The sequence below is a fragment of the Triticum dicoccoides genome, chromosome 5A (assembly GCF_002162155.2).
Source record: "Triticum dicoccoides isolate Atlit2015 ecotype Zavitan chromosome 5A, WEW_v2.0, whole genome shotgun sequence".
Lineage (NCBI taxonomy): Eukaryota > Viridiplantae > Streptophyta > Magnoliopsida > Poales > Poaceae > Triticum > Triticum dicoccoides.
The window spans coordinates 575,078,489-575,103,138 of record NC_041388.1 but is presented as its reverse complement, the minus strand read 5'-3'; the positions used below and the strand labels follow the sequence as shown (position 1 = coordinate 575,103,138).

General features: G+C 45.0%; 2 protein-coding genes and 1 long non-coding RNA gene across 7 annotated transcripts; 1 reads left to right on the top strand and 2 right to left on the bottom strand.

The window, feature by feature from the left end:
- Positions 1–420: 420 nt before the first annotated feature.
- Positions 421–3,589, bottom strand: LOC119302952 (probable UDP-3-O-acylglucosamine N-acyltransferase 2, mitochondrial). Its single transcript, XM_037580017.1, has 10 exons — positions 3,287–3,589; positions 2,975–3,173; positions 2,811–2,887; positions 2,376–2,425; positions 1,996–2,060; positions 1,717–1,768; positions 1,571–1,641; positions 1,400–1,466; positions 902–973; positions 421–808 (listed from the first exon to the last, which is right to left on the bottom strand). Exons 1-10 carry the CDS (start codon positions 3,390–3,392, stop codon positions 734–736), a joined length of 834 nt encoding a protein of 277 aa, XP_037435914.1. The 5' UTR covers positions 3,393–3,589; the 3' UTR covers positions 421–733.
- A 1,251-nt stretch (positions 3,590–4,840) lies between these two features.
- On the top strand, positions 4,841–10,783 carry LOC119302953. 5 transcript variants are annotated; one of them, XR_005147800.1, is made up of 9 exons: positions 4,841–4,953; positions 5,040–5,547; positions 5,887–5,930; positions 6,264–6,382; positions 6,524–6,630; positions 6,701–6,762; positions 7,196–9,763; positions 9,876–9,941; positions 10,023–10,783. It is a non-coding gene; the product is annotated as an uncharacterized LOC119302953 (long non-coding RNA). The 5 variants fall into 5 exon arrangements; XR_005147799.1 differs by having other exon boundaries at positions 9,872–9,941; XR_005147802.1 differs by lacking the exon at positions 9,876–9,941 and having other exon boundaries at positions 7,196–7,256; positions 10,516–10,783.
- Positions 10,784–14,996: 4,213 nt separating this feature from the next.
- LOC119297944 (putative UPF0481 protein At3g02645) lies at positions 14,997–17,063 on the bottom strand. Its single transcript, XM_037575520.1, has one exon. The coding sequence runs from the start codon at positions 17,061–17,063 to the stop codon at positions 15,342–15,344; it is 1,722 nt and encodes a 573-aa protein (XP_037431417.1). The 3' UTR covers positions 14,997–15,341.
- Between the last annotated feature and the right edge of the window lie 7,587 nt (positions 17,064–24,650).

Sequence of the window (24,650 nt, the reverse complement as noted above, 5' to 3'; positions counted from 1 at the left end):
GTGGCATTGATTTTGTAGAAATGTGATGCATTGGAAACATGAGTTCAAGTCAAAACAGACTAACTTGAGTTCAACTTAAAAACATGATGAGAATTTCCAGCCATTTATCTCGGGAACTCAAAGATGGATAAGCTAAAGCAGTGTGAATATCTACAAGATGATCATGTCCGGGAAGAATGTCATCCCGAGTAAAATATTGTGATTGTCATGCAAGAACAAATTTTGGTTTGTACAAGAATTGCACTGTGTGTCCCAAATTTGTCTTACTGAAGGAATGTATTCCAAAACGGTTTCTTACATAAGACTTCTTTCAGTGCAAGGATTGAGACTTTTTCTTTTATTGATTCTTACACTTTTTACACTAAAAACTAATCTTGTGCGACTGATAAGATTGTCCAAAATCAAATAACTTCTCCACACTGAATAATTAGCTACATGGTGTAATATAATCGACTCATATGACAGCTAAAAATATGTGTGTACGTGAAGTAGCCTGACAATTTCACAAACGTCCTCTTAGCAGGAATGCATGTGTAAATGTGTACTGCAGCACTATGACAGTCTTTAATAGTACGTAGATACATTCAAGTTTAAACAATAAAGAATCCAACTTCCATGGTGAAGATTGTTTCGGATACCAATTTCAATGCTAGTTCTCTAGTGAGATATTGCAAATTCACTTCAAGAGAATCAAGTTACAAACATATTTGATGTCACTGGGATTGTAGAGTTACTATCTTCTGTCATGGTGTTTCTTTGAAAATAAGCGCAAGTTCACAGTTTGTCGACGCCATTCGTTTATTGGGACCTAATTCAAGATGAATATTGAGTACTTAGTAAGCCGAGGGGTACAAACGAGGAACACAAGCTGAAGTAATATGGTCAATACTGAAATGCTTACAGCTGGAAATCCGCCATAGTCACCGGGCTCCTGAATGTCCTTTGTCGCTAAACTATTTGCAGCGAGTCTAACCTGCAATTAGACCAAGGAAAATAAATTAATGAGGGTGGTGGAAAAAATTGTGGGCAATCAAATATAATGTTGTCATCTAGGTCTTGGTCAAATGTTTGGACCAGTGTTATCTGGATGCTTGCCATGACTACCAACAGGAAAGAAATGCATGTTTTGCCTGAACATTTGTTTGCTATCACCACTGGATATGAACATGAAGTCGTACATGGATTTGCTATATCACGATCAGTTGCTCAACAAGAAGAGAAAAGGTAGACATGTTCTCCCTGCAACCTGCATTACTTGTGAAGCGCTATCGGGCACTAGAGTACGCTGAGCAATGCAGCTAGGTTGTAGCACACGACAACACAGAGTTGCATGGAAATTACAAACATTGTGGAGTAAAAATAAAGCAAGGTCAAAAGATCAGAGCTGAGAAAACAGCACCTTTGAAGCAATGGAGACATGATCCCGGATGGCCACCCTACCACCTAATACTACGTAGTCACCCAACCTGTGTGTACAGAATAGGACAAATCTCAAAAGACACACATGACGAATTATATGACACAACTAAAAGGAATGAACACTTCATCCATGAGATGAAGGTATACGCACGTTGCAGAACCTGCGATCCCTACTTGTCCACAAATCATGCAGCACTTTCCTATCACCACATTGTGACCTATCTGCAAGAGGGATGTCAATTCACAAAAAAGGAGAGAAGAGCCTGAATCTGATAAATAAAGCAAGGGAGAGAATACCTGAACCAGATTATCAATCTTGGTGTCATCTCCAATCATTGTGTCTCTCCAACTGCAGTTAACAAATATTGATCGAAGTTGTCAGCAAGAATCAGCTGCAGTCAAATGTATAATGATGAGTACATAGTTCGTTAGATATATTCAGATCAATTATGGACTAGCCAACAGAGGCCTTTAAGCCAAGCTAAGCATTCTCTGGACATTACCACGCTGACTCTGCGAGCTTTGAACTACCGAACATTGACAAATTTAGAAAGGAATAGAAAGGTGACAAGTTACCTGCCTCTGTCAATGCATGTATTTGCACCAATTTCCACATTGTCTCCAATTCTTGCATAAAGCTCCTAACAAATACAAAGTTTTTTTTTTCTATGAGGGCTTCTATTTTGATTTGATATGCATAAAAAATGTCAAATTACGAAATACAGTCAGTCGGTCAGTAGGTGCTACTTAGCGAAAGATAGTATTTCTTCCATGTCACATTGTAACAGTATTGAACATTTGTTTTAACATATGTTAACAGAGAATTTCTTCACCACTCAACCCAATAATTATGTCACAACCGTTCAACCTTAGTAATACTGAGTAGTTATTTATAATCTTCACCAACAGTTCACCATGAATTTAATCTCCAGCGAGTGATAGTGGTGAGGATTAACCTGTGGTTTCTTCTTGACCTGTCCATCCTGGTCCACAAAGAAACCAAAACCTGAAAGAAATACATCAGTAATTGGCACCCACATATCATCAGAAACTCAGTCCTATTGTTTGACAGCTATTTATAAACCAATATTTGCCATTCAGCTACCATAGCAGAAAAAGAAAGGAAATTCAAAAATTTGATAATAAACAGCTCAGAATAAGCTTTGATACCCAAGAGGCTTAATACAACTGGAATGCTGCAATCAGCTCACAAGCTTCCACAGTTAGTATTCCTAGTACACCATATCATGTGCAAGTAATACAACCGGCATGGTGCAATCACGTGCAAGTATCTGAAATAATGTAACATGTTCTTCCCAGTGTTGGAGAACATACAACATATCATGTCCACTGCATGACGTATTTGCGATACTCGGTGAATAAATGCTCACCATCTTGACCGATGCAGGCGCCATTGTGGATAGTGCAGAACTCGCCCACCAAGCAGTTGCTCAAGACAACATTGTACCTGGAACATAATGATACCAAAATCATTTCCATAACCAAACAGAGTTTGCTCTGTTTCAACACTGATGACGCCGGAGAAACACCGTACCCGATCCTGGTGGACTGCCCCACGGACACCGAAGGCCCGACCACGGTCCCAGACCCGACGACGACCTCCTTGCCAATCACAGCGCCGGAGTGCACGACGGCGCCGGCCTCCACCACCGCGGAGGGGTCAACGGACGCCGCCCGGTGCAGAACGCCCCCGCCGTTACGCCACGGCATGAACTCCGCCGCCGTCTCAGCATCTGGTTCACGCCATTCAGTAAGCCAACAGGGTCATACATACACACCACACATCTCTAGAAGCATTTCTGGGAGAAACTGAACCAAGCGTCTGGATCCGGTGGTCGGTTATTACCGGATGATGAAGCTGCGGGCACGCCGGCCCCGAGGAACCGCGCGAGCCGGCCGGCGCCGCGCGGCGTCCGCAGCAGCAGCGCGGTTCTTGGCAGGATGGCTGCCATCAGTAATCCCCTCTTGCTGTTGAACCTTGCAGAGGTTCTGTGCAAGACCAGGATGGTGAACTTGCAGTGTGGCAGAACGCGAAACCGAGCTCCTACGACCTCGGCGGCAGAGGAGAGGAGGAGGCGGCGGCGGTGGCGGAAAATGCAGCGACGACCGGACGGAGGAGGAGGAGGTGGCGACTGGGCCCGGGCCTTCCCATTCTGACGCGCTCGCATACCTAAGGTCTCTAGAGCCCATGAGCGACCAAGCGGGCCCGCCCATTCCGCTCTCGCAGTGTAACGACTCGGTTCAAAGATAGAGAGCGGTTCCATTTTCTTTTCAATATTCTGTTTTAAATTATTTTTTTCAGGAGTTTTTACATTTGGTCTTTTAAAAAGAAAAACAAAATTCTACCTTGGTCAGCATATTTAATTTCCTGACAACATTTTACGAAAAAAGATGAAGATTTTTTAAAACGTTCTGTGTACATTCCCTTGGAAAAGGCTAACTTTTTTTACAACTTTTGTGAATATTTTATAAAAAGAATCAGAATATTATTTATACCTTTTGATCACTTTCTAAAAACCCAGAAATTAATTGATGATGTGAATTGTTTTAAAAAAAATTGAACATTTTAAAACTGCATCTCATGTCGAGCTCTTCAAAATTAGATCCCATATTAATAAGTTTCGATGAACTGTTTTTCTCTCAAAAAAAAGGAAAACAAGAAAATACAAAAACGAAAAGAAAAAGAAAAAGAGAAAACCAACAACTGAGAAAAAATACCCGAAAAAACCAGCACCCCGAAGCATGGTTGCGGTCACTTATTGAGCATATAAATCACTCTATGCAACCCGCCCTTCTAGCGCCATCACCGGTTGAAATCGATCCGGTACGCTCGATCCGCCTCTCTGGCCGTTGTCAGCGTACTTTTCATCCTCGTGGTAAACATCCGTGCACTTGTTCCTCTGTACACTGCATGACTAGGCTAGAGCTGATGACAAATGGGCCAGCGTTATGCGTGGGTCCATGTGGCAGTCACGCCGTGTGTGCGTGTCTATGTCCGGGTGGAAAAGCCAGACCAGGCCGATTGTGGGCGATGTGGGGCTGTCAGGCGGGTCGGTGGATTGGCACTGGTCTACTCGCACCCTGCTTCTGTGTACCCAGTTGGGTCTCTTCCTCTTCAAGACCGTTGGTCCCACCCGTCTGTCTATTGGGTAAGTGCTGTGCGAGGTGAGGTGAGGCGCACTGAGCTCCTCTGTTTTAGCCGCTGGATAAAGGCTTGCCTCGCTCGGTCAGAGTTGGTACTTGGACGCGCGTGGCCCTGTTCCGCTGCAAATGGCCCCTATCCACGCTGGTCCATACATGTCAGTGGGGTGGCTGTATCCTGTTGGGTTTGCTTAGGAGTTACAGCGCCTGCAACCACTGCTGGCAGGGACGCGCGTGCCTCTCTCTCCTTCCCCATCAAGACTCGCTTCGCCCAATCCCCGCCTCTTCGTCCGTCTCCACAGGCCATCGTCAGCCGCCGCCGTCGCCCGTCATTGTCTTCCTCACTGCCTGCTTGTCATTGTCGGTTAGGGGGTAAGGATTTGCCTCCCCTTCCAACAAATCGATTTCGTTCTTCCAGTGCCAGCATTATGCGCTGATTTGTTACCGCCAAGGTCCAGGTTCCCACGCTCACGGTGAAGAGGCTATGGCAAAGGGCATGCAGAGGAGCAGCAGGGCTCACTGAGGGGGAGAGGGCGTTACAAAGGGGAGCCGTGAAGGAGGAGGGGCCGCGGCAGCAGGAGCTCGCGATGGCGGAGAAGATTCCGTGTCGGTGAAGCGGAGCTTGCATATGTGCGGACCGCGCTCCGCAGGAGAGCGTGCGCCGCCGGCAAGGCTGCGCCCACGTCGCTGAAGTAGCAGGGGAAGCCGAAGGAGGGGGCGCGGCATCCCGTGGCCGCGGTAGCCGGCGGGGCGACCCACGTCGCTGAAGTAGCAGGGGAAGCCGAACGAGGGCGCACGGCATCCTGTGGCCACGATAGCCGGCGGGGCGACGCGGCATCGCTGACTCTGCATCCACCGCCGTCCCTTTGAGTCTCGCGTGGTGGCCGGCAGGGTGACAGGAGGAGGGGCACGGGTTGCTGCTCATGGCACTGCTGCGCCCAGGCTCTTCCTCCTCGACAAGTCTAGGTGAGAGCCACCAGCCCCCGCACTTCTCCACCCCCGTTGCTTTTCCTGTTACGACCCTGCGCCGCTGTTGTGCTCCTTCTCTACCTCCACCATAGCTCTCGACAGGAGCACGCTACCGGCTGCAGCAGCCCTCCCCCCTCTCTCTCGATTTGATCCCCATAATTCTCATATTTATTTGTGTGGAATCTGCTTTATCTATGCCTGCTATGTGTTCGACAAAAATCCAAGCAAGCTGAGGGGAAGATTTTGTGCTTTGTTTTGTACTCAGTTATTTCATATTTCCCTGAAATTTATCTCCAATGAACTGAAATTGTTTGGCATCCATTTTTTTTCCTGCAGGTCATTCCTCATCTCATCTGACCGCACTCATGCCACATAACCTGGTGAGCTTACTCTTTAGTCAGTTCTATGTACCAGTTCTGTAGCTTTATTCACTGAACTGAGAGATGGTGTTTGCGCTCAGTTAGATGATGCTTGCTCGATTTTGAGCATGCTGGTTGCAGTAATCAATCTATTTGATATGGGGCCTATAAGCTATCCTTGGTTGATGTTTGGTTACAAATCCTGGAGCTATTTTTGATGTATTGAGAGACATTTGTTAGAAAAAATATTACCCATTATCACCTTATTTGGCTATAATTCATCTTTGCCATTAGTTCTGTTAGTAAAATGGACTGAGAATGTTTGTGTATTTTTTATGCCTTGGCATCTTGCAGCTACAGCCGCGCGCTGTGTGTGGCGAGGGATTACTTCTCCTGTGCAGTAATACCCTTTTTGGAGTGTCCCATGTTTGCAACTATCCTTATCTGCAGAGAAAAACAAAGGGACAAACAAAGTAAGCTGAAATGTCTTATCCACTTGGCTATGGTTTTTTGTACTGATGTGATTTGGCTTGACTGAATTAACTATTTTCTGTATGCCCACTTTTGTGTCTCATGTGTTGTTTAGATGTTGAGGGCCGTTCTTTCATATGTAGGTCCGGATGCAAGGTGCAAGGCAGGAAAGGCGGTAGTAGGTCGAGAGAAGTGTAGAAGAGGGTTCCTCCAGGCTCCGTCCATGTACGGTGTCGGTCCGATGCCTCGGGTATATTTCTGCTCTTCCTTCATTTCTTCATCTTCAGTTGATGAATCATCCCTCTGCTATCTTATTGAAGGCATGTGGCAATGTCGGGGACCAGCGAGGAAGATTGTGTACATCCTTTGGAATAAAGTTGAAGTAAGCTCTAAGCACCACAGAGCCTACCACGCACGCCATCTTGTTTATAGTGCAGATAATCTATAAACTACTGTTTAGGAAAGGATTTATAGTGTAAGTAAACTATACAGCCAAATGATTGTTCCAGAAATTCAAATTTGCATTTGCACATGTAGAAGAGCATCATAGATTTTTGGACTTGGTGTTACAAAAAAATGGTTTGATTTGTGTACTATAAAGGTAATGGAACACCAAATTTCACCTATATGGGTTTAATGATAGATAATTGTTAGAGTAGTTTTGCCATGTTTGACATTTCCTAAAAGGGAATATCATATCAGGTAAACCTTGAAAACAAGAGAAATGGTGGTATTTTCTACTGTAGGTCTCAATTTACTGAAAAATGCAGTCTTCATTTCTGAGTTATATGTTTGTTGTTCTTGCTTTCTTCCAGGTCTCTGATATAACGGTTCAGAATAAATATCCAATGAAGATGATGCGTGACGAACAACATGGTGATGATCCATAAAGCCCTACATTGTTCTTTTGCTCGCTGGTGAATTTACTACTTTCTGATTGCATGCCAAGTAGCCGAGCAGACACTTTCTTCGTAGATTAGTTGTTTAGTTTCATATACTCAATGCTTTGTCGAGTGTGGTGTCATTGCAACAGCAGAGCTCAAACATCCTTCAAAGTATGTCTCAGGTTTAAGAATGCTAAGCCTAGCAGTCTATAATGCATATATAAAAGATGGAAACTACACAATCAAATCCTTAGAGTGCATAATATCATCTATGCTGTTGGGAATTATAATGAAATATTGATAACTGAATGAATACTCTTGTTAACTCACCGGGTGATGAAATTAAATTGAAGAGACATATTCTGAAAATCAAAATTATTTCTGAGTTTGTATTCTACTCGTACACATCTTCATATCCACCAGCACATTCAAATTCCATATATGCATGGAGTAGCGGTATGATTGGTCAAAATAAAAAGACAGGATGCTGCTTTGCAGAAAGTGGTCGTCAAGTAATTATTCTGCTGTTGGAAATCGCCCACCATCGATCACAATTCACATCAAGTCGACGAACATGACACACAAAAACTTTTGGCCAGAGGCACGTGCCATGTCTTGTTCTTCTCTTTATTTCTTTTCTATTTTCTCCACACGATTACAAAACTCATGCAGCTTCATGTGTGTGTGTGTGTGTCTATACACACACGCGCGCGCGTGAAGCCATGAGCCCATGACCCAATAACTGAACCGAGTAGTGGAATATTGTTGGTGCAAATAAATGTTCTTTGAGTTTAGATGATGCATGGATAAATAACTCTATGTGATGATTTATTTGCCGGCACTGATTACATTCCCCATGCGTTGTTGACGTTCCCACCCTTTGCCCTGCTAATTCACGAATTAGGTTTCAGACCCGATAGCTTGTTATGCTGTGTTGCAATTAAACAGAAGTATGGGCACCCTGGTGCATGTAGCTCCCGCTTGCGCAGGGTCCAGGGAAGGGTCCGACCACTTTGGGTCTATAGTACGCAGCCTTTCCCTACATTTCTGTAAGAGGCTGTTTCCAGGACTTGAACCCATGACCTCATGGTCACAAGGCAGCAGCTTTACCACTGCGCCAAGGCTCCCCTTCAATTAAACAGAAGTATGGATCTAGGAAATTCATGACTAGCTATTGGTCTTCCTATCAGCAGTAGAGAGATGCCTGGTCAGCAGATATATGTGTCTGAAACCTTTGCATGGTGTACATGCTATACTATGTAATAAATAAAACGTAGTTTAATTTTTTATTATGCTGCTAAGATACCCAATCAGACTGATTATACATACACCCAAAACAATATATTATAGTCTGAACTATGAAACTATACTCAAGAGGAAAGGTTATACATCAATCCTTTCTGCAGATTTCTTATCAGCTCATTCTGTCCTGTATGATTATTTTATGCCAAGCAAATTGCTAGATATATTCATACTCTCCGTTTAACCATAACATCAAGAACACCCAAAAATTAGCAATCCTAACAGGTCTGCTGCTTGCGGGCAGAAAGTAACTATCAAGGAAGAAGAGTTAGATGCTAGCGACATACCTGTCGAAGATATTGGCGGTAAGCACTGGCGGAGGAGCCCAGTGGGCAAGGTGTGGCAGCCGCCACACCTTGATTTCCACCAATTTTTTTATATATAAACATATACTTTTATTGATGGAAATACTGCTTGTTAGTTTTAGACCACGCTAGATCGGTTCACCCAAACAAAGCTAGATGAAGCACGTAAGTTAGATTGGAAGCACACAAGCAGGCAGCTTGATTGATGTGTTGTCCAGCACATGCCCATCTCACTACGTAGACGTACACCAGCTCACTTCCGTTGCACAACGATCGGATCGATTCTCTCCGCGGCTCGCTCCTGATGGAACTCATGACTAGGCGATCCAAAAACAGAACGGATAAATTTTTGTTGATGCGTGCAACATGTATTTTTTTTCTTATGATATATATAAGAGTACATGATTGACTTCCGCCAGCCCGCCCGCGGGCGATTTTTGCCCTGAAACGCGCCGCCGTCGCCCGTCGGCCCATCCCCGACCCCGCCGCCGGCAGCGCAATCGTATTCCCCGCCGACCTGCCGATTTGAGTCTGCTATGCTCCGCCTCCACCGCCGGCGATTTGTGCCCAACAACGCCGCCGCCCCCGCCCGTCCATCCATCCCTAACACCGTCTCGACCCGCGGCCTATCGAATTGGCAATTATGTTTTTGCATCATTTTTTTTATTGAGGGGGCATCAATTTTGTCTAGTTGACAGTTTGCCACACCTTAATTTTTTTCCGTCCTCCGCCTCCGGCGGTAAGCATGTGTGGTACAGGTTATTTAAGCTTTCCCTTAAGCCATTCTTAGCCAACCCCGTGCAGTCCATGCGCTATGCATAAGAACCACAGATCGCTCAAGCAGCGTCGAAGCCTGCCTGTGACTGTTCCAAATGCATGCTTATCAATCCAGGTCCGACTTCTGTTCCACCAGTCTACTTCAAAATGTTAGACATCCAACAGTTACAGATGTTCAGCTGCTTACTTCCTACCTTACTGCTTCATTGTTTTATTACAAAAGCCAGCTCTGAGGCAAAAACTTGAACACAGAGCTTCACACAGCAATGTTTGCCTCAGCAACAACGCCACAGGTAAATACATAGCTGGAAAAGAAAAGTTGTTTGCAATTGTTCATATACCTTAGTTTCCTATTCCTGACTCTCTTTGTTCAGAACCGGACCATCGATGGAAAAGGGTCCATTTAGCTGATGGGGAATACATTGTCCATGGGAAAAACCTGGCTTCCTTTATGTAACTTGTGTCGCTTTGGAAACATAATAAACACTATGAATTTCGTGGTGAGAACTACATAGATGAAAGATGAGCTGAGTGACCATTGTATATGGGGAAACAGTGTGACCCTATACACACGCCATGTATAAGATCAATGTAAATGAGCTGCATGACCTGCCTTCGTACCTTTCTTTGTACATCGTTAGTCCTTTTGGGCTATCATGCTACCATGACTCAAGTATAAACCATTATGTATAAAGATACTATCTAAGTATCCATTTACATGGTGTTTAAGTCCACTACAGATCCAACGTAGGTTTGATATTATCTTGCCTGGCCTCATGCAAATCTTTCTTGCATAACAGGATATACCTATTCAGTGATTTCGCTCCTCTTTATTGAACTTTTATTGTTTCTTGCTCAACTATATAGGTTATGATAAATATCATCGCGTGGCTTATGGAAGGAGCTGCTGACAGGACTATCTTAACAACAAACTTGACGGAGTTCTTCACATAGCAAACATAGATGAAGGAACGATGTATGCCTTCACCTTTAGGCGCAAGGCAAAGCGCCTCCGCCTCTAACCATTCACTCCATATGAGGATACCATCATAAACCTTCAGTGTCACCTATATACAGCTTGTGTACAGGACTTCATGTTTATAATGCTCCTATGCTATCTCCACATTGGTTTGTCTTTTCTTATGGATTACCTCTTAGTATAGATATTATAGATCGTTCATTTGAACTACTATAAGTATCAGCGAAGATAGATAAGCCTATATTTCTCTCTTCCTTAAGGTGCCCTGCAATAGTCATATAATGCACGGTTCTAACTGGCTTTTTGCGCCATGGGCGCAAGGGGTCATCTAGTTTTTGAAAGCACAAGCTGTGCTTTTTGAGAAAATTCTTTATTTGACACTGTCTTAAAATCCGATTCCTTATTTGACACTGCAAAAGTTTTTCTTCCCTATTTCACACTAGTCTAAATTTTATTCCCCATACGACACTTCCGTCCATTTTAAGCCTAAATGGCACCTGAAAAGACGATTTTGCTCCTCATGCGGTATATGTGTGCGCGTTTTGTGTGCTGTTGCGTGTGTGGGTGCACGCACACATGTGTGTTGCCGCTGCATGTGGGTGTGCATGTGTGCCGCTGCGTGTGTACGTGCGCGTGTGTGTGTGATGTTGTGTGCCTATGTGTTGCCTGCGTGTGTGTGCGTGTGCGTGTTGTTGCGTGTGTATGCGCGCGCGTGTGTGTGTGCTGTTGCGTACCTATGTGCTGCCTGCGTGTGTGCTGCTGTTGCGTGTGTGTGTGCTGCGTGTGTGTGCGCGTGCATGTGTGTTGCTGCGTGTGTGTGTGCACGTGCGCGTGCGTGTTGTTGCGTGTGTGTGCGTGTGCGTGTGTGTTGGTGCATGTGTATGTGTTGCTGCGTGTGTGCTCCTGCCTTCGCACCGGTGCTGCGCGTGTGCGCTATTGCCCCCCACACACATACCATATGAGGGGCAAAAGAGTTTTTTCAGGTGTCATTTAGGCTCAAAATGAACGAAAATGTCATATAGGAAATAAAATTAAGAACTTGTGTCAAATAGAGAAGAATTTTTTTTATTGTCAAATAAAAAAGCAGATTTTAAGATGGTATCAAATAAGGAATTTTGTCGTGCTTTTTCCATTTTTTCGCGCTCGCGAAAGCACGGATTGTACTTCTCGCGAAAGCACATAATATGCTTTCTTGTTTTCAAAAAAGCACAACTGTGCCTCTTTTCCCTTATAGATGTGCTTCTCTCTGACGAAAGCACAGGGTGTGCTTTTCGCACAAGCAAATATGTGATTTCTGTGAAAACACGGCTATGTTTTTAATAGAAGCATAGGCTATGCTTCTTAAGAAGCAAATCATGTTTTCTCGTGAAAGCACGGACTGTGTGTTTTTTTCTTGGAACATAGCTGTGCTTCGCCAAACAAAACTATTTTTTACAAAGAACACAGAGAAAGCTAGGCAAAAGCCAAACCCCCAAAAAACCAAAAACACATGCAGAAACGAAAAAAAAAACGTGCTCCCACGGATGCACCAAAGCATGCAACAGGTGGCAGCAACTGGAGCGCCCTGCGCAAGGGGATACCCATCAACTAGTTTTTCTCATCAAGTAGGAATAGCCAACAACCATTCAAAAGAAGGACCTATAAATCAAGAACACCCTATTTCACACTGCATGGCGTCCGCGGCCACCATGGGGAGGTGTTCTTCGCAGGATGGCTGCATCCCTACAGTGGTTTTGGGCAAGACCGGCATGGTGAAGTTGCGGCACAGCAGAACGCGAAGGCGAGGTCCTACGATTTCGGTGGCAGAGGAGAGGAGGTGGCTATGGCAGAGAATGTAGCGGCGACAAGGTCGGAGGCAGAGGTACCGATTGGGCCTGGGCCTTCCCATCCTGCATCCTGGCGCCAAGCATAGACTACTTCCCATTGAGACTGAGAGAGGTCGGAATGGGGCCTCTACAGCCCATGACCACATGTACAAACCACACCATTTTGGTTTATCTCTCGGCCCAACCCTATCTTAAACTGAAAGCATATAAGTTGTTGCCTTCATAATGTCAAACCACGTGGTCTGTGCCTTGCCCTAAAACCAGAACGTGGATTACCAAAGCTTGTTCCTAACTCTCATATATCATGTACAAGTCCTCAAACTTCTCACCCATCAATCAAGCAACCCAGGAGCTTCATTAAGACAAAACAAGGACCATTCGTTTTTTGTACTATTTTGAATGAATATAATAGGAACCCATGACTGCTGCAATATATTCCCCTCCGCTCCATGCCCACGACCCACGGCGTCTTCCAATAGTAATGCGGAATGTGGCTTCACAGGGATTCTAAGAGACTTGGGGTTCTTCTTGTCCAAATTGGCTTGAGTCGGAAGGGGTTCCAGCCGACAAATAAGCCTTCCATAGAACCAAGATAGCAGTATTTCTCGGCTTCTCTCTTTAGCAGAAGCAAAGAAAACAGATTTAACAATTCATTTCAGATTCCACTTACTTTCTAACTAGGTAACCGGAATTTGCTACTCCAATAAGTAACCACAAACTCCATCTAAAATTTGCATAGCCACACTTGAGTTACACAGATTCCAAATTGTATTCGGGCTGGCTACACTCATGTTTAGATGTATCTCTCCTCCAAACAATCCGGATTTTGGAATAATGAGATATTCAAATAAATAATGAGATATTCAAATAAATGGTTATTGTGATTCGCCCTATTCTTCCACTACAGTCACTTGTGCTTCTCGTTGGCTATGACTTGAACTCATTACCATCGTTTCTGATCAAATCACCTAGCAAAAGCATAACGAGCTGTTAAGATGATAGAAAAAATATGGACAAAGTCTTGGCTAAAATAGAAATTGAATACAGTTCGATCAGTACGTGCTTCCTCACTTAACATAACTTGAACCAAAAAGAGACATGTGAAAATAATTCAAGTGCATGATGGATGCTAACTTATTTGTATTAATTAATTTGGGTGCTGAGATCATTGGACTAATTACTACTTAAACTTGCAAAACAAATGCCCTGCTGATCGTACTGGCCCTCCCGGGCCAAGATGGCAAGAGCTTGGCATGCCGCTTGGCCCTCCCGGGTCTCGCACGCGTGCGAGTCGGCCATGCGGGTGGTTCGTTTTTCCCACCCTGGTACGTCCCTATTTCTTTTTGCCCAATAAACAACAATACATAGTGCTAAACCGGCATGATCGAGTAGGACGTGGCTGGGTAGAAAGGATGGTTATGTCTTAGTCTAAACAGAAAGGCCAGATATTTGGGAGACAACCGGGCGAAACGGCTATCGGGTTCTTCTAGCGAGCCAAAGAAGGACATGAAAAATGATCACGTTAACTGTCGTTGGTAATACATGGCATATACAAATGCATTATGAAACATAATCACTTGGAGACCATTTGCAGGAAACATCCTTGAAATAGTTCACATAACTTCCTTTTCATGTTTCAAATAGTTCGATTAGCTTCTGCATTGTTGGTTGTCTCTGTGCCAATTGGCGTAATGAGCCATCTAGTATCATAAATGCAAGCGAGTCTTGATGGACACAGACAACCTCGTCGAAGCTGTTATCGAGAGATGCTTGCAAATTAAGTTACGTCACAATGCAGAAAGTGAACCATCCACGGTTCATCTTGATTGCAGCTTGAACTGCAAGTCAAGCCAAACTCCCATTCCTAATGCATCCCACTCTCAACCCAAACAAGTTAAAATTGTCTATGCATTCGCCAGAACTGTTGCACCCACACGAGAGATAGCAAGCTATAATTTTACTCAAACTACAACTTTTCATGTTGATCGGCTATGAAGGCCCAATGTGGTTATATAGCTTGGAGTGTAGTTGCAAATAGCCACAGGTCAACATCGTGGCATCAACGACCTTATTTATAGTGTTAATATGACAAATCTTGTAGAAAGATGGTATGTAATGAATGCACAGATACGTAACTGATACACATATACGCAATGGATGCACAGTTATTTCCTTCGATCTTTGAAGTTAGAAAAAAATGAACATGGCTTCTAGTAAGAATGAATTGCGCACGCTCATTTTCATTTCATGAATTGCTCTTTTTTAGTGGTAGCGTACATAAAATGTAGAGTCAATTCCATTTTATCACCCCTTCTTTTTGTCATTTTTGATGGAGATTACCACATTTAAGAAAGTTTCATCCACTTTAGCCCATTTAACCAAACTTATGCCACACTTTATGTTTTTATTTATTTTTGAACACGTTCTATCCACTTGATTTTAGATTGATCTCAAGCAAGCCTTTTGTTTTCAAATATTAGTTGGAGCCATGTCGATTTGCTAGAGCTGAAGGATCAAGTTGCACAAGCACGCCGTTTGCTCCATATAACGGCACCCCTGAGACATGCCTACACAAGTGAAAACCAGAACCGAAGAACTAGATCGGGAGACACACCATCCTCTACATGCCTCTAGACGACACACATCCGAAACTAGGACAAGGCGAGGATGACTTATTCGACGCCGGCATAAGGCAACATCATCGTCTCGCCATCGACGACCGGACACCAAACCTTAAACTTTATTCCTACTCCTACAACCGAGATTGAAGCATTAGGTCTCGCCGGCAAGGAACTGAAAACCGTAGGTGCAAATAAACAAGCCATAAGCATGATCACGCTATGTCGTCGCATACACCGGGTGGCTGAGGAACGCAGGCGTATACCGATCTACTCTGCCGGCGTCGGCGTGACCGTGACTACGACGTCAGTGAACCACCGGGAGCACGTGTAGACGGAGCAGAAGGCCTGCAAGGTGGTGAGCAGCAGCATGCTGATGGTGGCGAGGAAGGTGAGCATCTTCCATGAGCTGAGCACGTACTTACGCATGAACCGCTTCGCCTTGACGCTCCACCGCCGGCCGTAGTAGCGGTTCACGTCGTCGATGACCGCGTCCAGGTCCGGCACCTTGGAGTGCTGCACCGAGCGGCTCATGCCGTTCCACAGCTTGGCGGCCTCGCCGTCGCTCTTCTTCATGCGGTTGATCACCACGCCGCGCTTGCGGAGCAGAGTGACGTCGTCGTCGGTGTCGATGATGCCGTTCATCAGCTCCGTGTACCAGGTGAACACCAGCGGGCCCGATGCGGCGGACGACTCGTAGGCGACCAGGTTCCGGAGCACCACCTCGGTGTTGCAGTCGAGGGTCACCGCGGGGAGGTGGAGCGTCGCCGTCTTGCGGTTGAAGGCGATGGTGGACAGGTTGCCGTTGGTCGGCGCAAACCGGACGCCGCTGCTGGCCAGTTCGGTGACCGATGGGATCGCGATCTCCTCGTCCTGGCTCATGGTGGACGCCTGCTCGCCGGTGTCCGCGGGCATGGACAAGGCCGAGATGCCAGGTATACCGGTGAGCATCTTCCACGGCGCCTTGGCAGCAAACTCGATCGGCTTCATCACGTGGCTGAGGCGGCCGCCCTTGAGCCTCGACGCGACTCTCCGCATGGTGGCGAGCACTTGCATCACGTGCTCGCTGCCGCTGCCGGAGGAAGGTCCTTGGCCTTCTTCGCCGCCGTCCGTTCTCTGCTCCTCGATATCCTCGTCGACGTGGCCAGACCACGCCGGCGCAGAATTTTCACAGGGCTTGGGCACGAGCAGGTAGTAAAGCAGCTCGAGCAGGTGCGCATGCTTGCCGATGTCCCTCTCAATTTCCTTGTCCGGGAAGTTGCCCTCCATCTTAAACGGGCAGAGCTCCTTCATGAGGCCCGTCACCATGCACGTGAGCCGCGTGGTGGACTCGTCGACGGACTGAGACTGGGAGTGACATGTCGCCTGGAGGATCTGACGGAGGAGGAAGAGCGGAATCTGGTTCTCGAGCATGAGCATGTCGCGGAGGATGAGGCCGTGAGCGGACTTCCGCCCGCTCCCGCCCAGGTCGATGAGGTGCGCCATCCTCGACGTCCAGCTAGAGACGGAGACCCTCTCTGGCTTGGCCTTGGCGGCGGCGTGGTGGTGGTGGATGGCGAGGAACTCGAGCAGGAATGCGCCGTCCACGAGCATCATGAGGGATAGCGTCCCGTCTTGGAAGTCGAGGTGGCGGTGGTAGTGTGCGCGGACCCGGCGCTCGTGGCACGCGAGCTTGGAGACGATGTCCTCCAGGCTGCTGCCGGCCGCGCGGAGCGCGCGGCGGGCGGCGTCGATCTTGTAGCGCTCCATGTCGTACAGGTGAGGGTGCCAGTGGTGGTAGGGGCCCAGGGCGATGAACTGCGGCCTGTAGGCATCGGGCCTGTGCACCTGCAGCTGCTTCGGCACGTCGAACACGGACACGTGGATGCCGTCGTCCTCCTCCTCCCCGGGAACCTCCCGGAGGGACTGCCGGATCAGCTCCACCCACCGGGACTCGTCCACAAAGCCTTGCCGGTTGCTGCGGGCCTGCTGTTGTTGATCGGAGGCGGCCATTTCTCGCTCAGTCGCTCAACCTCTACCGTGTGTGTGTGTGCGCGCGCGCGGTGCACTAGGTATGGTTGCCGTGGCTACCTGGTCAATATGGCAGTGGTATTACTATATATAAGAAGGAATGGAGAATAGATGCGACTGTAACTCAAGTAAAGTATCAACTAAAGTCCTGTTTGGTTCATAAGTCCTAAGACTTTTCATAAGTTCTAGAATTTTTTTTAGTCCCAAATTATAAGTCTCAAGTCCCTAAAAAGTCCTTACATGTTTGGTTCCTGGGACTTATAAGTCTTTATAAGATCATATTACAACTATAAGTCCCTATAAGTCCCTCTTTAAGAGTCTTATTTCATAAGTCCCAAATGCCCACTTTAAGTCCGTCCCTCCTGTTTGGTTTAGATGGGACTTATAGGGACTTATTTAAGTCCCTAGACCAATGAGTCCCTGGAAACAAATACTCTCTAAGAGCATCTCCAACAGGCGCCCAAAAAGAGCTCCGCACACTAAAATTTTGTTTTTTTGGGCGCCGCACAGTTTTAGCAGATGCTGCAGCGCTAAAATTTTTTGGGCGCGCGCTGAAAAACACTATCGTGCGCAGCATATTTTGGGCTCCGAATTGCGCGCGCTTCACAATTTGCACTGTGCGCTTTTTGTGCACGCGTTTTCGGGCGTCTGCAAAAGCGATGTTGGTCCCTGCGCACTAAAAATGCTAAAATGGTGCACTATAATTTGTATTGGACGCCAAATTTTTGTGCGGCCGTTGGAGATGCTCTAATCCTACCAAATATCTAGCAGTTAAGATGTATCCTAAAACCCTAATTGTGCGCACGCCCTATCTCATCTAATCGGGCACTCACCTAAACAACAACAAGCCTTAATCGCGCGCCCTAGCTCGCCAAATTGAGCGCTCACACTAAACGACAAGCAGCTAGCAAGAGGAGGGATGGGGCCGCATGTGAGACGACAAAGGATCAAAGTTGCATGTAACCTGGAACCGGATTCTCTAACATTGTGAAGGAAAGTTAGAGAAGTTATAATACCATAACTTTCCTTCTTTCTATCCATATGGTTATGACTAAAATAACTTAAATTAATTTGCAAAATATGATCTACTGTGTTCATTAATAGTAATTACATACAAATAAATTGATGATGAAATAAAATTAATTTTAAATTATTTATATCTACATTGAATACCAACAGTAAATAACCGACTAATTACCTACTAAGAGTTTCCTTATTCATTTTACACTAGGCAAATACTGTAGCACCGTGACTTTCCTTCATAATGTTAGAGGATCCGGTTCCATGCAACCTGGGTCCACGTATATGAGGGAGGACACCGAAGCACGACATGTGATGCATTTAACTGGATTTTTAAATTTTCAAAAAGGCATAACTCCACAATCGAATGTCAGAATCCGGATCCGTTTTCATGGTTGGAATTCGCTCTTTGAAACTAGATTTTATTTATATATGTTTTGACAAAAAAAAATGCCAACTCTGGTGCTATATGGTGCAACTCTGTTACTACATGGTGTAATTTTAGTATTGTATTGTTCAACTTTTTTCGAAACCAATTTTTTTACCCCATGATCCAATTTTCTATGAGGATTAGCCATGACAAAGCAACTTTTTGTCATGTGTGACTAGTCTGTTGTCTAGTCAACTACCTAGTAGTCGATGTGCACCCCGCCCTACTAATGGTTTTCACCGGCACACCCTGCCCCACCTATTCCTACCGAAGATATGTGCAACTTAGTCTGGTGTTCCAGCCAGCTGCCTAGTAGTTGATGTGCTACTCCTCCTCCTTCCTACTTATGGATGTTAACTTTTAGTTGGCAGGGGCGACAGACGAAGTTCTACATGGTCAGTTAGGCAGTTGGCCGGGGCAATAGACGAAGTTGCACATCACATTGGTAAGAATTGTTGGTGAAAATCTGCATATCCATGAGGGTAGAGAAAAGTTGTTGATACGTCTCCGTCGTATCTATATTTTCTTATTGTTTCATGCAAATATTCTACAACTTATATATATATATATATATATATATATTTGGTAATATTTTATATTATTTTTGGTATTAACATAATGATCCAGTGTTCGTTCCTGTTTTTTGCATTTTTTCACAAAAAATCCATATCAAACGAAGTCCAAATGCGATAAAATTTTATAGAGATTTATTTTGGAATATATGTGATTTTTGGGAGGAAGAATCAACGCAAACGGAGTCCCACATCCTTCACAAGGTATCAGGACGCCACCACCCCTAGGTCGTGCGGGGTTGCCTTGTGGCCACCTCGTAAATTGGTTGGAGTCCTTCTTTGGCCGCAAGGAAGCTTATATCGAGAAATAAAAATCGTGTTAAAATTTCAGCCTGATTGAAGTTACGGATCTCCGGATATCTAAGGAACGGTTTTCGGACAGAAATAGAGACACGAAACAGAAGAGAAACAGAAAGAGATCCAATCTCGGAGGGGCTCTTGCCCTCCGGGAGCCATGGCAGCCATGGACCTGAGGGGAAACTCTCCTCCCATCTATGGGGGGAGGCCAACCAAGAAGGAGGAGGCGAGCCTTCTTCGCCTCTCTTCCGGTGGCGCCGAAGTGCCGCCGGAGGAACCATCGTGACGGCGATCTACACCAACAACTTTGCCGCCGTCATCACCAACCCTCCCCCCCTCTATGCAGTGGTGTAACCTCTATATTCCCACTATAGGCCTCCTTTGGTTTGGAGGAATTTCATAGGAATTTTAGAGGATAGGATTCTTATAGGATTTTTTTTCCTTTAGAGCCCTTTGGTTCATAGGAATAGATTCCTATTCCTACATAGGATTGGTTCCTATCCTCCACATTTCATAGGAAAATAAAAATGAGCCTAGACTCAATGAAAAAATTCCTTTGGTGTCAACCAAATGACATCTTGTTTCCTATTCCTACTCGTAGGATTTGAGATACATGTCATATCATTTCCTACAAAATTCATATTCCTATGATAATCCTATCCTATGAACCAAAAGAGGCCTATAATTCTCTACTTGAACATGGTGCTTAATGCTATATATTATTATCCAATGATGTATGGCCATCCTATGATGTTTAAGTAGATTCTTTTTGGTCCTACGCGTTAATTGTCGCATGGTGTGATTGATATGGGTTTTATGTTGATATGGTGATGTCCCATGGTGCCCTTTGTGTCGCCCAAGCATGTGGGGTTTCCGCTGTAAGGTGTTGCAATATGTTTATGATTCTCTTATAATGGGTTGCGAGAGTGACAGAAGATTAAAGCTGAGTAAGGGGGTTGTTGCGTATGAGAGTAAAGAGGACTTGTTGCTTAATGCTATGGTTAGTTTTACCTTAATGATCTTTAATACTAGTTGTGGATGCTTACTAGAGTTCCAATTATAAGTGCATATATATGATCCAAGTACGGAAAGTGTGTTAGCGTATGCATCTCCCTCATTGCATATGATAAGTATTTATCGTGTTATATTCAATTGCCTATGGACAATCTTTCTCTTATGGTACAAAAAGCTCTCTATTAAAACAAACTAACTTTTATTATCTAGCAAAGTACTCCTAGTTTTATTTTTGTAAAGTAGTTCTAGTTTTATCCCTACAAAATATTTTTATTCTTGTTCTAGGTAAAGCAAACATTAAGTGTGCATAGAGTTATATCGGTGGTCGATAGAATTTGAAGGGAATATTAATTCTACCTTTAGCTTCTCATTGGGTTCGACACTCTTACTTATTGAAAGAGACTACAATTGATACCCTATACTTGTGGGTTATCAGTTGTCTATAGGCCCCCTTTAAGTTGGGATGGGGTGCTAGCAGTGAAAACTACATATCCATGGGGTACGGGACGAAGTTGCACACCGACAATGAAGTAGTTGGCCGGTGCAGCATCTAAAGTTGCACATCCACTGCTAAGAACTTGGCGGAGGAAGGAAATAGTGAAAACTGACATCTAAGGACATGAGAAAAGTTGCACATTGACTACTAGGCAACAGAGCCAGCAAATGAAGTTGCACATCTCACTGATAGGGGTTAGTTTGGGTTGGAGGTGCCATAAGTAAAAACTACATATTCACGCGTAAGGAAAAAGTCACACATTGACTATCATGTAGTTGCACATCAACAGCTAGGCAGTTGCACCAAACGGGACTAAATTGCACACAAAAAAGTTCATTGAAACATACCCATGAGAAATCTAGTTTTGAAGAGCACGCCGCAAGAATTTCAATAGTGAAAGTGTATCTTAATTTCGACGCGCAGTTTGAAAGATATAGGTTTCAAAAAATCCAAAAATGAATTAAATGCGTTAATGTTCATGTCGATGTTTTTTCTGTTTATATGATACCGTTCCTAATGTATGGAATATATTTTTTCTTATTTGAATTAAGGTATCAATTAGGGGGACACATTGTTTCCCTTTATAGATTAGGGGACAAAAAAATCCTTGTTGGGACGGCTGTTCCGGATGGCTAGGGAGAAACCGGCCGTTCCCTAGACATGTCCAAGATATATTACATGGCTAGAGATAAGAGAGAGATCGGCTGGGAGATTTATACGTGCATGGGTTGCATGCAATGTACATGTCACACTCAAGACCCCAACAGTCTAAGCAGCAGCATCGACGATGCATATATTGGAATGATGACTTCGACGAATAGTTACGTGGTCGGTACATGAAGTACCTTCAGCTCACCCAATTGTACCTACTCGCGCGCGAAATGAACATCCAACTCAATTTACTTGATGCGCTTGTGCTGGACCATGTTGGCAATGAGATAAGTGGCCAAAACATTGTCAGGGAACACCACCGTGGCCTTGGGAATGGGAACCAAAAGCTCGCCAAAAAGTTGGTGCAGCCAACATGTCTCGGTGGCTACATTGTGCACAACACGATACTCAGCCTTAACTCTCAAGCGAGAGACGGTGGACTCGCGCTTAGAGGTCCATGAAATGAGTGAGTTGCCGAAAATGACGCAGTAGCTTGGAGGTGCTTTTTCTAGCATAGTTTTGGGTCTCTTTGCTGGCTGCTTTTTTCTAGTGCTCAGGATGGGCGACCCGTTCATCGGTTCTGGAGCATTTATGGCGTCAGCGTGTATGCCTTTTGTTAGTGGACTTGAGCAGATCTTGGATCCAATCCTTTTGCTCCTTTCTGCTAGCCAGGCGTCCCCCATAATGCAGCATCCTGATATTATATCCGATAGCTCAGGAAACGTTTTAACTCGTCTCCTTGCAAAGACACTAGAGATGCCTTCATTGTTACAATTAAGGCGGAAAGCCGAAATAGCTTCCACATCGCAGCAATCTGGGATTTTATTATTTACAGACAAGAATCTCATCCAAAATTGCTGATACCTCCTTTTACTGGTCTGGTATTAGAACAGAAAAAAGTATCCCGCACCTATTTACCTAGAGGTGACACGGGGTTATCGAACCCATGAGAGGAAGATTCCCTTGAAGTGATGGTCTTTAGCAAGCTTTTGTCGAAGTATCAAATCCAGCTTTTGACCGAATTAGCAAGCAAACAGTGATTCAAACACTTATAATAAAAAGAGGTACGGGTATGAGGTCTTATGTTTACAACCTTCTATTTACGCTGGGATCAAATAGGATATTAATTTGTGCGCTGAAACGCACCCATCGAGATGTGGTTGTTACAGATCGAAGTGGGGCATGTGTTCAAATAACATCTTGACCGACACGACTCCTGCATCAAGAATCAGTTGTCTTACCATAGGCCCTATCTGTCGCGCGGGGTTGCCTCGATAATTATGATAATGAAATCAGACAAGAGCTTTGGGTATTTAATGGCTACACCTCATTTATCCCCAAAGATATGATCCATGTTACCCTACTGAACCTTACTGTCACTGGTGTTTGATATAATACTTCACGGTCTCCTTGCTCCTAGCCTCACCGGTTCTCGATCTCCATGATTCTGGGTACCTGCAGGGATGAAGATCGCAGACAAGACAAGAGACATCTTCACGGAACAATTTTATTTCACACATACGGGACGTTATGTCAAAGTCTTTATAGATCGCGGGAAGAAAACATTGAAGAACACATCTTGAGATTGATTGATTGCAATATGTCATACAATGGAAGCCTTATGCGATGCACGCTTACAAGTATGAACTAGATGAGAGAGCACTATGATGGTGGTAGAGATGGCTATGGATGGAGATGACAGCGGCTAGAGTTTGTGGATGATGATGATGATGATGAAGAGGTTCTAGCTTCTGTGCTCGTCGTCCTGTTGACACTTCGACGGGGTCCCTTTAATAAAGGTTGTTCAGGTGGACGATCTGCCTCGAAATCCCAAATGGGCGCTCATACAAGCGCCTGCATCCGTATATGGAACGGCTTCTTTTGCTCTGTCTTCGCGTAGGCGCCTCCTATTGATTCTTTCTTCCTCCCTTCTCCTTCCATTCCATTTCCATACGTGATTTCTTTCCTTTTTAGACCATTTCCCATGGAAACACATCGAAGAGAGGATTTGTGGAATCCTTTGCATTCTTAGTCATTAGTAGCAATACCGGAGCGAATATCTCTTTTTAAATGAAATATCTCGGTTTAAACAAAGGTGAAATTGGTGTAAAAATATCATTCATCAATTGCAGAACTGTCTCTTCAGGATTTTGTTTAACAAAAGCCAAATCACATATGTCGGTTGGTCCTGAGCTGTCGGGACAGTATGCGACGTGAGGATGGGTGGCAGAGCGGATCTGAATTCAGATCGGTGTCTACCGAGGAAACTCCTGTGAAAGTGGCTCGAAGGTGCCCTTGGGGAGATCAGATTATATCCATTTTGAAGATGTTTTGATGTGTGTTCAGATCCAAGCTCCATGTTTGGTCCGACCGGTCACAACCATGGTTCTCTATGAGGAGAGGGACCGGCTTGACGACAACGACCGTTTTCAAGTCCTCGGACAAATCCGAGGAGGTGGCAAGGATTCCGACCTCCACATTCGACTCATGGGATTTTAGATCTGGATGGTGGGTGAACATTTCAACACGCTGGGATGCTTCGGTTAATGTGAAGTCTTGAGTCTCTAGAGTAGGCAATACATCGAGAAGGGTTGGATCGCCAGATGAGGCTTCCGTCGAGCCTTTTTGACCACACAACGGGGCCTGCATGGGCCACCAATGTCGGTGCTAAAATCGGCAGATCTCTCGTAGGGGGCCCCGAGCTGGTGGTCTTGGATCGATGGTAACACGATGAATGGGACATGGTGCTTTACGCAGGTTCGGGCCCTCTGGAGGAGGTAAAACCCTACGTCCTGCTCTTGTTTATATTGATCATGATGGGGTACAGAGTATAGTATGATCTACCTCGAGATGGTATGAAGGAGTTCTAAGCTCTAAACCTTGCAATCGTGTCTCTACAGACTAAACCCCAATTCTTATATAGGCACAGGGGTATCTAGGGTTTAGACATGGTCGGTTACAGTCTAGGGATAAGTATGCCGATCTTTCAAGTATGCCTTGAAGTGCACGCCAACTCTTCAGAGATGTTCATCTTGATTACGCTGAGGGCAAGCCTATACACGGCCCATTCATTTATCATCGACAGGGCC